The sequence below is a fragment of the Monodon monoceros genome, unplaced genomic scaffold (assembly GCF_005190385.1).
Source record: "Monodon monoceros isolate NGI ecotype Baffin Bay Population unplaced genomic scaffold, NGI_Narwhal_1 Super_Scaffold_7, whole genome shotgun sequence".
NCBI classification, from domain to species: domain Eukaryota; kingdom Metazoa; phylum Chordata; class Mammalia; order Artiodactyla; family Monodontidae; genus Monodon; species Monodon monoceros.
This window is the reverse complement of record NW_021703784.1, coordinates 64,968,896-64,983,402: the sequence shown is the minus strand read 5'-3', so window position 1 is coordinate 64,983,402 and position 14,507 is coordinate 64,968,896. Positions and strand designations below refer to the sequence as shown.

At 46.2% G+C, this 14,507-nt stretch overlaps 1 protein-coding gene across 14 annotated transcripts in view; it reads right to left on the bottom strand.

Annotated features, from left to right (window-relative positions):
- TEAD1 (TEA domain transcription factor 1) overlaps positions 1-14,507 on the bottom strand; it is a 264,117-nt gene that overhangs the window by 36,194 nt on the left and 213,416 nt on the right. For all 14 annotated transcript variants that reach the window (XM_029207013.1, XM_029207008.1, XM_029207012.1 and 11 more), the window contains one exon: positions 3,658-3,831. In XM_029207013.1, coding sequence (XP_029062846.1) covers positions 3,658-3,831 — 174 coding nt within the window. The remainder of the gene's footprint in view (positions 1-3,657; positions 3,832-14,507) is intronic.

Here is a 14,507-nt window from a genome sequence, read left to right as displayed (position 1 = left end):
AATCTTTATCTAATAAACTAACACCTAATCTCAGAGTAATTGTTTCTACATTCTCAAATCTCACACTAGCCACCACACTCTAAACGTCTGCAAATCTAAACCATTATTTGGGGATTCATGGCTGAAGGGTCCCACCACTGAAAGCATTTATTAAAATCATCCCCTGTGTAAAATGGAAAATTTTGGAAGCAAAAACAAAAACAACTTTCTAATACTTTGCATTCCACTTTATAGTCAAACAATATGCTGACTATAAGAAATCTTGTTATCATTAAAATCCAATACTATATAGAGGACTTCCCTGGTGGTCCAGTGGTTAAGAATCCACCTTCCAATGCAGGGGACGCAGGTTCGATCCCTGGTCGGGGAACTAAGATCCCACATGCCGCAGGGCAACTAAGCCCGCAAGGCGCAACTACTGAGCCCACGCGCCACAACGAAGACCCCACGCAGCCAAAAAAAAAAAAAAGGAAAACAAAAAAACCAATACCGTTTAATTTGAAAGCACTGAAAATGGCTTATTTTTATCTTATCCTACAATTTCTGATTAATTTTAATTCATTTGGGTAGAACAGTCTCTTTTTATATCCTTCACAATAGTGGCTCTCAAACTTTTGATCTTGGGACCCCTTTTCCACTCTTAAGATTTACTGAGGACCTCAAAGAGCTTTTGTTTCTGTAGGTTATAGCTGTCTGTATTTTCCACGTCAGAAATTTAAACTGAGAAAAATTTTAAATATTTATTACCTAATTTAAACATAATATTAAGCTCACTGGATGTTAACATACATCTTTTTTTAATTAGACATACCTATATTTTAAAAAACAATGAAAATTAGTGAGAAGGATAGCACTGTTTTACATTTTGCAAATCTACTTAATGTGTGGCTTAATGAAAAATACCTAGATTCTCATACCTGCTTCTAAATTCAATCTGTCATGATTTGTACTTCAACTTTTGGTTGAAGTACATGAAGAAAACCCAGCCTCACATAAATATGTGGCTGGAAAAGGGAAGAATATTTTAATAGGTTCTTCAGATAATTGTGGCCTTTTTCTTTGACACTACACCCAAAACTTGACAAGCCGTAGTTTTTAAAGGTTAGCAATAGTGTGGAGTCTGAAACCATATCAATGAACTTTTCACACTCTGTTACTTTAAAATCCATTGGTTTACCTTGCACAGAATAAAAAAAAATATATCACATTTGTTAATATGACTGTGGATCCCACAGAAAAGTCTTTTAAGTATTGGGAAGCTGTCAAGTTCACCAAAGTGGATACAAGTTTTCCAAAATTCTTATTTTTACTTGAAAGCTCAAATCTTATCTTGGGCAACAAAAATTATCTGTTGTTTTCCTTGATGTAGCAGGCAGGCTCACTGCATTCATTTTCAGTGTGTACTCTAGGTTCAAGATATAATAAACCTCATAAAGGATATTCTTGGTGTGACTGATTTTTTTTTTTTTTAATTTAAACTGTGCGGGCTTCCCTGGTGGCGCAGGGGTTAAGAATCTGCCTACCAATGCAGGGGACACACAGGCTCAATCCCTGGTCCGGGAAGATCCCACATGCTGCAGAGCAACTAAGCCAGTGTGTCACAACTACTGAGCCTGTGCTCTACAGCCCGCGAGCCACAACTACTGAGCCTGTGTGCTGCAACTACTGAAGCCCGCGTGCCTAGAGCCCGTGCTCTGCAACAAGAGAAGCCACTGTAATGAGAAGCCCGCATGCAGCAACAAAGACCCAACACAGCCAAAAATAAATAAATAAAAAATAAATTTATATAAAAAAAAAAACCCAGAAACTGTGCATGCAACCCAGCCCGACTGATCCAAGGCTTCAGCAGTTTTACCCTACTACATTTGAACCATCAATGAGCACATCAGCAGAGTTCAAAAGGAAAATAAGATCTCAGTGTCATAATGAAAATTGTTTTGACCTTGTCAGCCCATTGAAAGGAGACTAAGGAACCCCCCAGGGGTCTGTAGAATACCCTTTGAAAACTGCTGTGTTATCATATAACAACTGACCCCCAACCACCATTCAAGTCAATAGGTGGCAGCCACTAATTTAGAAGAAGGAAGTGCTTTTTCAGGGTGTCCACGTTTATTACTGATCCCGAGAACATTAAATTAAGTAGAAGGCTACTTCCACAATCCAAATTCAATATGGAAGCATGACAAATGAAATCCAGTTACCATGCAAGGATTAAAAAAAAAACCTAAACGAATTAAATTTAATATGTAAATTTCCTCCCAAGGAATTTAAAATATGAATTTTTCCTTAGTTCATCTTTTTGTTTCCCCCATTTGTTGAGTTTTTTGTGCCAGGCACTTGCTTAGCTTCGCAGATATGGAGAGCGATTGACAGACCCTGTGGGTGGGGTCCAGGGGACATGAAGCAGCCAGGAAACAGAGCAAAGGCACTTTAGTCAAACGGATCGGATTTCAAGCCCCAAGTCCCCACCCTGGAGCAGCCTGTACTTTGTGATCTCTGGGTCTCTGTTTTCTTAGTTGGATATGAGGCAAATTCCAGGTAACACTGGAAAGACTGGATAAAATGCATGTAAAGCATGAGCACAGCTCCCGGCCCACAGCAGGCATTCAATCAGTGTAGCCACCATTATGAATAAGGTGCCTGGAAGTAGTCGAGTCCAGAGGAGTGGGACACACATCCAAATAATTATGACACAGCATGTGAACTGAGTAACCACACAACGCGATAGGACTAAAAGGAAAATCAACCATTTGTTTAAGTGAGGAAGGTGCTATGTAATAAAGAAGCCACCACCTCAAAAGAAGGAGGGAAAGGAGGAGAAGTAAAAAGTCCACCCACTCACACACAAAGGCAGGCCATAGGACAGACAGCAAGGGCAACACCCAGAACCAGCTCTTTTAGGGCCTTTAATGCCACGCTAAGAAGCGCAAACATTTGAGCCATTTTCTTTTTATTCTTGTCAAGACTGAGGAGTTATAAACGCTCAGTGCCAGCAGGTGCTCTGCTCTCAGGCCCCCAGTACACACACGTTATCCTTACGCTTGCTGTGACCTCCCTGGCCCAACAGCAGTCCCCTGGCCCGGGCCTGACTAGTGGAGAAGGGACAGCAAAGCTCTCCTCAGAGGCCAGGGGACAGCAGGAAGCCCCAGCAGCTGGGGGAATGTGCCCTTGGTGTCTTAAGGCACAAATGAGGCACGTAATGGGCAGAGCCATTGTGTATTCTCTCTGACACTTATAAAATCTTGAAGCATGTCTTTAGCTCCACCCAAGCCCCTCCTTTGCCTCAGGTCCTACGCTCCAGTGGAATTTATAGGTTGCTTTGCTTAATGGTGTGCGAACAAACAGAAAGAGGGCCTAAGTGTCTCACGTCTGCCATTGTGACCCCAGCCATCTGCAAAGTTTCTTGTCATTGCATGCGAGAGCCCTGAAGCCCAAGCAGCTGCCTGTGTCTCTTTGGCAGGGACAGCAAATGCCCCCTGGGTCACCACATGGATGTGCCATAGGCCAGCATGAGGACGGCCCACGGATGTGAGTCTGTGATCCCTTGGCGATCCTGCAGATCAGTGAGTGGGAATCCACAGCCAGTGCTCTGCCCTCAAGTGTGGGATGCGACCATTCAGACAAAATCCACTGAAATCACAGCAAGGTCTTACTCACCCAGAATTTTACGAGGAAGAAGGCATTTTGAGGGCCCTTTCCAAACAGTTCCTTTAAGCCGCCTTTCTTTTCAGGAAATTTGTCATAAATCTGACGAATGTCCACTGATTCGAGCAATGGGTCACTGTAAGAATGGTTGGCATGCCCAATGTGCACGAAGAGGTGTTTGTTGTACTGTAAGAAACCAACAGAAACATTCCCATTACAAACCCTTTGATCAACCTGGGACACATCCATCTTGAGCTGCATAAAGAGTGGTAGTCTCGAAATCCCGGAATTCCGCCTTGAATAGCCTTGGGTCTGTGCCTTCGAAAAGATGAAGATATTAAGAAAAGCCATTATAGCTAAGGGTTAAAACAATCATTGTCTATTATTACAAGGGCATATATTTTCCCAAGTGCCTAAAACAGTCTTTTTTGTAGACACAGTAGGAGACAACAACTTAAGTTACCCAACTACCAAACCTAGAAACAATTCCGTTACCCAGTTTTACCTGACTCAACTTAAAATGACAGTGACACCCCCTTTGGAGCCCATTATTTACAGTGTAAGTCCAATAAGCAGTATGGGTGTGGTCAGCCAACGCCATCACCCAGAATACACTTGTCACTCCAGCTCCCCTAGCAACAGCATGAATGCAGTGCTCTGAGCAATGGTACCCACCTACTTCTTCCATCAGGAATAAGAGAGCTGAGTGTCCTTCTCACAAGTCCCCTTAGTAACCAATCTAAAACTTCTGCAAAAGGGCTGGTCAATATGTGACTGTCAGTGCAAAGTTAGAGTCATGGGTATAGATCATGGAGAGGATTCATGGTGCAGGGCTATACGGGACCAGTAAAAAAAAGTCCAGTCACTCATTCACAAAAACAGAAACAAATCAAAACCCTGGCAAGTCATTTAACAAATGGAAATGCTTTCTTCTCCTTGCTTTGGTATAAGATATGGTAACCAGACCAAAAAGGAGTGTGGCAAACCAGTGGTTCTCACCCAGGATGCAACAGAATCACCATGGAGCATTTAAAAATCACCAATGCCTGGGTCCCACCCAGGCGAAACTGGCATTTCCGAGAATGAGGTCAGGCATCAATAATGTTTAATGCTCCCTTGATGAATTCCTCCTATATGCAGCCAAGTTGGAGAACCACTGGCCTCTATACTCCAGCCCCCCCATGCCCGCCTCTCCTGCTGGATAGGCAGTAAGACCAGCCTAATGTGACACAAAGGCGTCCGGGGTACAGGGGTTCCAGGGAGCTCAGAGCCCAACAGGGTTCACAAGAGAAACCCATGTCAGTATTCGCCCACCAGTCCCTATTCACTTTTCAAGTTTACACTGGCATTTCTCCAACTAGAGTCCTTCCAAGTACTAGTTCCATAGGGAATGGGAAGTCTCAAATAAAAGAAGGCTGCTCCAAGCTGCTCGCCAGCAGTACTGTGTACTGGCTGAGATGGAATCTGCGCTCAGCCTGCTTCAGCACAAAACTTTGTGCCCACTGCCAATCAGCTATGACACTGGATAAGTCCCCCCAGCCTCCGACATGGGGACAGTGATGGCACCTACCTCCCAAGGGCGCTATAGGGTTTATTTTTGTTTTTTTTTTATCTTTTTGCTTACTTATTTATTTTTTATTTTATTAAAAAAATTTTTTTGGCCGTGTTGGGTCTTCGTTGCTGCATGCGGGCTTTCTCTAGTTGGCGGCGAGCGGGGCCACCTCTTCGTTGCGGTGCACAGGCTTCTCACTGCGGTGGCTTCTCTTGCTGTGGAGCACAGGCTTTAGGCGCAGGCTTCAGTAGTTGTGGCACACAGGCTCAGTAGTTGTGGCACGCAGGCTCAGTAGTTGTGGTACACGGGCTTAGTTGCTCCGCAGCATGTGGGATCTTCCCAGACTAGGGATTGAACCCGTGTCCCCTGCATTGGCAGGCACATTTTTAACCACTGCGCCACCGGGGAAGTCCCAGTGCTATAGGGTTTAAATGATGTACTGCATACTAAGAGCTTACTGGAGCTCCTCCATTCAACAAACAGTAGACACTAAATAAATGTTAGCTACTATTATGTCTCATAAAACCTCTCTCCTTTGAGGTTCGTTGAATATAACACATTAAAAGCACTGCGGAAGAGAAACATTGTGTAACTTTCTATAGCCCAAAGCTTCCCAAAGTTGTTTGCTCACAAAACCCTGTAAATATATCCTGAGGAAGTGCTGGTTTACACTCATGACCTGCTACCCACACGCTGTGGATCTCTGGCCACAATGTGGAAGGGCAGGAGGCCCAATACCCCATCTGGTGCCAGCTGTCCACATACAGGGAGTGTGGCCAGGGCCCAGCACCATCTGGGAGAGGGCTAAGCCCCTCTCCTGCTCAACATCAGAGTGCTATCTTTACCAAGGCTTCCAAAACCCTAAAAGGCATCAGGTGAAATGAAAAAGAGGAACGTCAAGCTCTGACATGGACCCAGCCTCTGTTCCAGCTGTCTGGTGGATTTCAGGATGGCCTGAGACCTGGATGCAGCCACACAGGAACAGAATATGTTGTGCTGGAAGAAAACTTTTAAAATAAAGTAGAAGCCATTGTCATGTTAGGGAAGTGAGGTTATAAGGAGGGGTGAAGTACCTCTGATCTTTTAAAAATTTTCTCAAATGTCATCACATCATCTTTTCAATTATAAGCAAACCAAAGCCCACAGAAATGTATGGGGCACTGCTGCCAAGGCGCTTCCAGTCTCATCAGTCGGTAGGAGGATAAAAAACAACACAGGTGAAGCTGGGAGCACAAACACTAGTGCAAGGCCCTCAGAGATGAGGAGGTGCATGAAGAGGTGATGCCTCGTGCCTGGCCCCTCTGTTGGACCTCTAGTTACCAGTACAGGAGCAGAGGGCAAAAGGCGTTGTTCCTTCATTATCCAGACAACTGGCTGTCTCCATGTCCATCACCCAACCCTTAACCAAACCTTGCTTGCAGCAAGCTCCCAGCCCTGCCCGGCTTTGAGAGGCACCATTTCTGTCACTTCTTGCGGCATCTGTAGGCAGTGAGTTTACGGGAAAGAATGGAATACAAACCGAGCCTTGGGTAGTATACCTGTGAAAAGAATCAGAGTCTCTCTGCCGAGCACACCTCACTCCCAGCTCTTCTGCCTCGCCAGCTCCCATGGGCCAGGGAATCCGAGCTGGGGTGAAATTAAAACTGTTGTAACTCAGGGACCACAGCCTGGACCTCCAGGCGTCAGAGATCAGGAAGGTGAACGACCGGAGGGTAAAATTTACCGTTCTTCAATGGGGACCATGAAAGTATAGCTGAAAATCAAGGTGCTGAGCACAAAGCACTCTGGAGCCAGACAAGAACCTGAAATCTCGGTTTTCTCATGTGTACAAAGGGGATATATGACTGTCATACAGAACAGGTTGGAAGATTAAAGGAAATAATGCACAGAGGGTGCTCGGCATAGGGCCTAGCATACAAGAAGTGTTCAATAAATCACAGCTGCTAAGATTACTGTTGTTGCAGTGTATTATGTGAGATTAACTAGATCCTGGGGTAGAATCAAAAGAACTTTCCTACTTTAGCTATCCCTCCTGCCTAGCAATGGAAAAATAAACACAAATAAGCCAAGAGCTGGGAGCAAGTTGTGAAGCTGCATGGCTGTTCAGATCCTTGATTACAGCCCGCCCATTACAAGCTGCTCGGGGTGTGGGCCTCTCACCTGTGTCTGCAGAAAGAAAGAGAACTGTGTCCATTCAGTGTTTGTACAATGTGCTTTCTATATATGTGACCTCTATACAATGACCTCAGGGTCACTGCCTCACAATGACACTGTAGGCAGATTTTATTAAAATCATTCTTACAGGTGAGGAAATAGAAGCTCAGAGATGAACAGATTTGCCTGAGGTCACACATCCAGGAACAGTCCTGAAGTTAAGAATAAAACTTGGATCTGTCAATGCCACAGCCCATGCATTGGCTGCGAACATCAACCACACTGTCTCCAGAAAAAAATATAAATGCCTAGATCCTTCTAACTCAGATCTACTTTTTCTGAAAGTTGATCTGAGAAAAGAGAAAAAAGCTGAATAACGTTTTCAAAATTCTGAGAAATGAAATTAGAGTTCGGGACAAACATAATTATTCACAGATGCATCAGATAGAGGCTTCAGAGGTTTCTATTTTGAGGAGTTACCTTAGTGCCCAAGTGGCTGAAATGAACTGAGCACGGGCAGGCTGTCTTTGCCAAAGGAAATCGGGCGCTGCCTCCCCAAGGCTGGTGACTTGAAACCAAACCCTGACTGTTGGCATCTGAGTGGCTTTATTCCTGCCAAGAGGTGACTTTGTTTCTAAGAATACAAAGGGCTAAAGAAGGCATCCTGGAGGCCACAGCAGTGGGACAAACAGACCTCCCTCTCTCCTTAATTCAACCTGGCTAGGTGAGGAATCCCTCTGCACCCAAATCTAGAAGGCTGAAAAGAAGACGTCTACCTGATATGTTTGGGTTCAAGTTTTAATGAAATTAAAACCCTAAAAACTATTTGATGAGGCTCTACTTCCCATCCTGCCAGATCTCCTTATAAGAGAAGACTAGGGTGGATACCTCACTTCCCTTCCTCCTTCCCCAATAAATCCCATTTTCTTTCCAGCAGTGGTGGTTTCCCCAAAACTAAAGGTGAAACACAAAACCAAAACAGGGCAGTTCTATTCTATACGGCAGAAAACAAATATTTACAAAAACAACAAAAATAACAACAACCAACAATCCCAAGTATGTGGGGAATGTACAAGCAGAAATGGGGTGAATGTCAATGTGTCACATCTACCAAAGCCTAAGCCTAAATTTCCTAGATATTGAAAAGAGAGGTTAACGCTGGCTTGTTCAATTACAAGAAAGTCTCCTAGGCACTCAGCAGATACGCTGATTATCAACATATCAATGACAACAACAGAAAAGGTGCTCACTCTGCATATTTCTTTTGTGGATTTCCATGGAACAAATCAGCACACCTAAGGTCCATTATATACCAGGCACTGGGATGGGCACAGGGAATCCATGAGCTAATAGTACAAAGCCCCTCCCTTCAAAGAACCTACAGAGTGAATGTATGGAGCCAGCTTATTGCCTCTGTAGTCAGAACCATCGGCTGCCCATTAAATACATGTTCTCAAAGATTCTCATAGAGAAGACTGGGATTAAGGACAGTCAACATCCCCTCCCCTGTACATCCCATGACTTAAATCAGCATTTACCTACTCTGTTCATACGGATAGCAGTATTCTCCAGCACTAAACATACAGTGTGATTCATTAGCAAGGAGAACGTATGTGGAATTTATCTTGAAAATGTGAATGAAGCTTCACAAGCCTAAGGTGCAAACCATGGTGAAAACCAAGTTAGCCATCACATGTGAGAATAGAACACACTCTCAGATTTGTAAGGTTTCAGAAAACCGACCTTCCTTGCAACTATGAGGTAGCAATAGGAGGATATGTTCTTTTGAAATGAGGGAGTAAATCAAAAAAGCAGGAGATGGGCTTCCCTGGTGGCACAGTGGTTGAGAGTCTACCTGCCGATGCAGGGGACACGGGTTCGTGCCCCGGTCCGGGAAGATCCCACGTGCCACGGAGCGGCTGGGCCCGTGAGCCATGGCCGCTGAGCCTGTGCGTCTGGAGCCTGTGCTCCACAACGGGAGAAGCCACAGCAGTGAGAGGCCTGCGAACCGCAAAAAAAAAAAAAAAAGAGGGAGATGAGGCCGGAACCCAGAAGAGAGGTGAAAGGAACACACTGGCCCGCAGCTGGGCTGCTGACCTGGACAGCAGCCAGTCCAGAGGGGACGAGAAGCTGGAGGGCTCCTAAAGGGACTAGAGAGATTCCCTGACTTAGCTGATCGTCTGGAGAAGAGTTTGAGAATTCTGTTAGAAATGCGGAGGATGAATTTGTGTAGGTATATAAAAACGGAACAAATAAAAAGGCAGTGACAAACCTTAGAAAAAACAAGTTTTACAATCAAGAAAATGGTTCTAACCCATTATACGTTAACCATGCTGTGTACAAAATTTGCACAGGTTTGTAATATAAACACTGAGTGTTAATTAAACCAAAAATTGTGATGTAACCATATTGGGGGGGGTGAGGATGTGCTAAGTTCAGAGAGCTAAGTCCTGGTCTTCCACAGTAAGAAGTCAGAGATAATGTCTGCAGATTGATGGACTGAGATACAGAGTAGAAGCATGTTGTTTAGAAATACGGAGATACTATACAAAGCAAGGAATAAAAGGCGGCAGCAGCTGTTCCTAAGGAGCAGGACTGGGGCGTGGGATACAGGGCAAGGGGGCAGGCGATGGCTGCTCTGCCTTATAGGCCATGCATGGGGTGTGATCTGGCTTATACACGAAGCACATCTATTACTTTATTAAATTAAATAAACAGCCAATCCAAAACTATCTTGAAACATCATGGAGTTTTGTGAGGAAAGAACTATAAAGGGAAACAAAAACACAAAGAGTCGTGCTTCAGGATGTTCATTCCAGTTGGCCGCAAGTTCCCTGGACCTGAAAGGAGCTTGGTCAGATCATAGAGCCTTCCTAGGCTCAAATACTCAGGATGACTGAGCAGGAGCTTGGACCCTGTCTCCCTGCAGGGTTCACCAGAAAGACTGATGTTGCACCGGCACAATCCTACCTGGATTGAGATGTCCCGTGGCTCAGCAGCCCCTGACACAATCTTAATACACAGATTTCTATTCTGGCTTGGGGAAATGCTCATTTTCTCTTTTTATTGCTAGAACCTCTCCAGTTATTCTTCACAGCAGTTGTAAACAGTGATAAAGGTAAATGTAATCCTAAAATCTCCCCAAAGTGACTTGTGAAGGGTAATTTAGCTACCCTGGGGGATTAACAAAGGACTTTCCCCCTCCTCCAAAGCTGTTCTGCGAGGTCGCTTTCCTTCCTGGTCTCTGGCTCTCCCTCTCTCTCTGCTGCTTAGGGAGGCTGCAGGGGAGGAGGGCTGAGCACCAGACTCGGGAGTCAGACAGGGTCTGGGTCTGAGTCCTGGCGCCGGCGCCGCTTCCTAGCTGAGTCGTCTGGGAGGGGCGCTTTCAGCCCTCTCCACATCGGTAATGCAGGGATAATAACAGTACCTACCTCGAAGGAGCATCACGATGCTTAAAGGAGAATCCACAATGCTGTACCAAGCACGTAATTTGTTATTATTATCATTGCTATTATTATTTTCCCCAATAATCACGACGTTTCTGTACTTCGGGTGAGATTACTTGAAATTATGGCTGTTCCTCTGACAGCAACGAAATGGAAATACTAAAAATTTAAAGCAGGTATTGAGAGGAAAGTTTCAGACACATTGGTGATTTCTACTGTCCCGACACTGCCATTATGTACTGTACCGTAGGGCAGCTGAGGTAGGGGTGATGTGTACGCGAGGCCTTGAGGAATCCGGCCCCTGAACTACCCCCAAGGCGTGTCCGTGAAGAATGCAAAGTCTGTCCTCGCAAGTGGGGCTAGGGCAGCCTGGGCGGTTGCCCATTACTGCAGATGAGACAAACCAGAACAAGCAACTCCCAAAGTGGCCACTGGGGTTTAATTTTCTTTTCTCTTTTTTGAAAGGGCTGCTAATACGTTCTAGTCCAGAGCCCTCTGATGAGGCAGTTCACTTTTTATGCAAAAGGAAAGGGAAAGCCCTAAGAATCTGCTGGTCCTTGGCATCTGAGAGGCTCCCTTGGACACACCCCAACGCTGCACTACACTGTCTGACCTGAAGATGGCGGTCTTTCCCTAAACTTATTCCAAAAATTCCAAGTGTTTGAAGAACGCAGTAAAATCTTGAAAAATGACTGCTGTCAAATAATACCGGGAGAAAAATTATAATCCACTTAGGAATTCAAAGAAACCGAGACAAATAACTCATGTCAAGGGATGCTAATGTACAAGTTGAAACAGAACAAGGACAAATCACCTACATTTGCTTCCTGTTATTTTCCTGCCTGGACAGTCTGCTCAGACACCCCCAGTGCAGCCTGGGCAACCTGTGACGGCCCCTGGGCCCTGCAGGGACAGGGAGTGGATGCAGGACCAAGCCACGGAAAGTGGCCTGCGTCTTCAGTCCCTGGGGAGAGGAGCTTGCCTGGGCTCACGCTCCAGCAGGCTCTCTCCTCAGCTAGCTGTTCCAGAGGCACCAGCCCTGTTCTGGCTACTTGGCCCCCCGGTGCTGCTTCCTCCCCTCCCTGTGCTCTTCCCAGAAAGAAACATCACTGAACACAAGAAACAAGGAACGAATCGGTCCTTCCTTCCTGGATCTCACACCAGGATGCAGCCCCTCACCCCACCTCCCACTTCCACCACCACCTCCATGGAGCGGCTGCTGTTTTCTTAAAAAGAAGTGCGTCTTCCCCACACAAGTGCAGCTGTTAAGGCCCACTGGCTGAGTACAGGGACAGCGACCGGGAAGGCAGGCGGGGGTGGGGTGGGGCGGTGGCTGACCTGCTAAGGAAAGCAGATGGAGCCTGGCTGGGCCTCTGTGAAATGTCTATAAAACCCAGATTTCCAGATGCTTTCAATTGCCTCATCCCCAAATGGTCATGAATAAAGAGGGTGAGCGTCCAGAGAAGCTCAGACATGGAGAGTAAACCACCCACTGCTGCTACGAGAGGGTGCAGTTGGCATGGATGAGCTGACAGCACAGCTTGGCAGTCGTGCAGGACAGGGTGGGAAAGGCTGTCACAGCGACCTGTCACCTCCAGCACTGGAGAACACTCCATGGCCCACGTCCTACTGGAAGACCACACGTGGTAACACGTAAGAGAAAAAGCAGGCAGAAGCATGAACATTGAGCACAGCCAACCATCAGACCTCCTGAGGACCTGGGAGGCCAAATGTGCTTTCTGACCATTTATTCAAATATGTGATGCGTACATTAAGAACCCATGGGTTAGAATCCAGGCCCTGCTGTTTCTGAGCTGTGTGGCCTGAGCCAAGTTGCTTAAACTTTCTGGGCTGTGGTGTCCTCATCTGAACAGAGATGTCACCTGGCCTGCTCATCTCACGGGTCAGTGTGAGGTCAAACAAAACAGGAAACATGACAGTTCTGTGTGAGCCTTAGGGAGCTACACAGATGCTAGGATGCAGGTTCACTATTAATGGGAGCCACACACAAGCCATGAACTGGGGGAGAGAAAGAGTCTCTTTTCTGAAGGACCAGAAACCAAATCTCCCCAAAGAGCTGTTTCCTATGAAGACACAACCCCGCTCTTGAGATGTAGCGACCCCCTTAATTAGCAGGCACTGCAGGGCTTGGAAGCTTCTTCAGAGAGAACTTGCCCTCTTCCACTCTGTCCAGGATATAGGCGAGGATCCTCCTGGCAATCTGGAATCTAAACCTTGCTTCTGATCTTACTTCTCCAACTGAATTCCCATACAAAACAATTGACTCTTCTTTCTGCCACGGCCCTCCTCAATGTTTTATTTCCTCAGAGTTGCACTGGTCACATTTTCCAAACCAAAGTCGGGATCTGTGAGATCTGACAAAGGAATTTCAGTTGATCTGTGAATTTAGGCCTTTGAAAGAAGCTACATAAAACCATGAAATCATCCTTGGGGTCCACATTTAACCAACTGCCTGTATGGAAAAGAATCAGGCTGTCTGCAGAATATATTTGCAAAACTTGAGGGACAAGACTCCCCCCAGAGGGAAGAACTCAGGTTCCCTCAGGCTGTGAAGACCGCTGACTCACTCCCCACACTGGGGAAGTCCCATGCTTTTAGGCTGTTCCAGCCACTCAGAAATAAAGATAAGGGGCCAGGTCACTCCAGGCAGCAAAACTCCTCACCTTCTGGTTGAGGAACTGCCATCGTCCGAGCCTGGGTATCATTCGGGAATTCTCTCCTCCTGTGGAGCCCAAATCAAGGGTCCTTACTTTTCTTTCTCCAAATGTCCCGATCACCTTCCTTCACTGGCTGCCCCCGTGTTCGTGAAGGGCCTGCTACATCCAGGCTGTGCTTGGGGAGCTCAGACCTTGAAGGGCAGCCGTTTTTGCATCTGAGTGATTTTTTAATTTCTTCAAAAGTACAGTGACATGGTGAATATACAAAGGGGAGACAAACCACGGCACAGCCATTTCCTGGCAGTGGAACTTGATAATGTACCTTAATGCTCCTGAGCCTCCGTTCCATTACTGAGAGACGGGACGTAAGAACAGTGCCTGTGTCAAATGCTTGGCACGCAGGGCTTGGGACACAGCTCAGCCAATGCTGGAGGTTATCGTGATGGCTGCAACTAGCAGAGGTGTCTCCCTGGTCAGGTGTGCTCCTGCACATCATGGAACTTCTTCTTCCCCAAGATACTGCTCCTTCAAAATCTAAAGAAAATAATCTCCTGTCCCGCCCTCTCCACCCCAAAGCTTGCCTTTCTCTGGCTGTGTAACTCCTACCTAACCGAACTCACACACTCTCTTCCTGCTCACAGCCCTGCTTGCTCTGGAATCCAGATCACGGTAGGCATTAAATACACAACCTCTGCCTGGGAAGGTGTGGCTGAGCTTCGGGGCGGCTGGAGGAACCTGCCCTGCACCAGGGAGCAGGTAGAGGGATCCCGTTAGGCTTAATCAGGAAAGCCACTCTGCATGCACACACGGGATTCAGCTTACAGCTCATCAAGGCCGGGTTTTCATTTCTCTAAAGGAGCAGCTGCTTCAGGTCTCCAGGAACTGGGCCCTGATTACAGGCGAGGCCCTTTTAAAAAGCCCACCCCGGGTGGAGGATCTTGCACTTAACACCCTTTGATACGCAACACTGAAATCGTGTAGAAAGTGTACTTTCAAGCATTACTAACCACTTCTAAAATAGTCTTTGTTTTT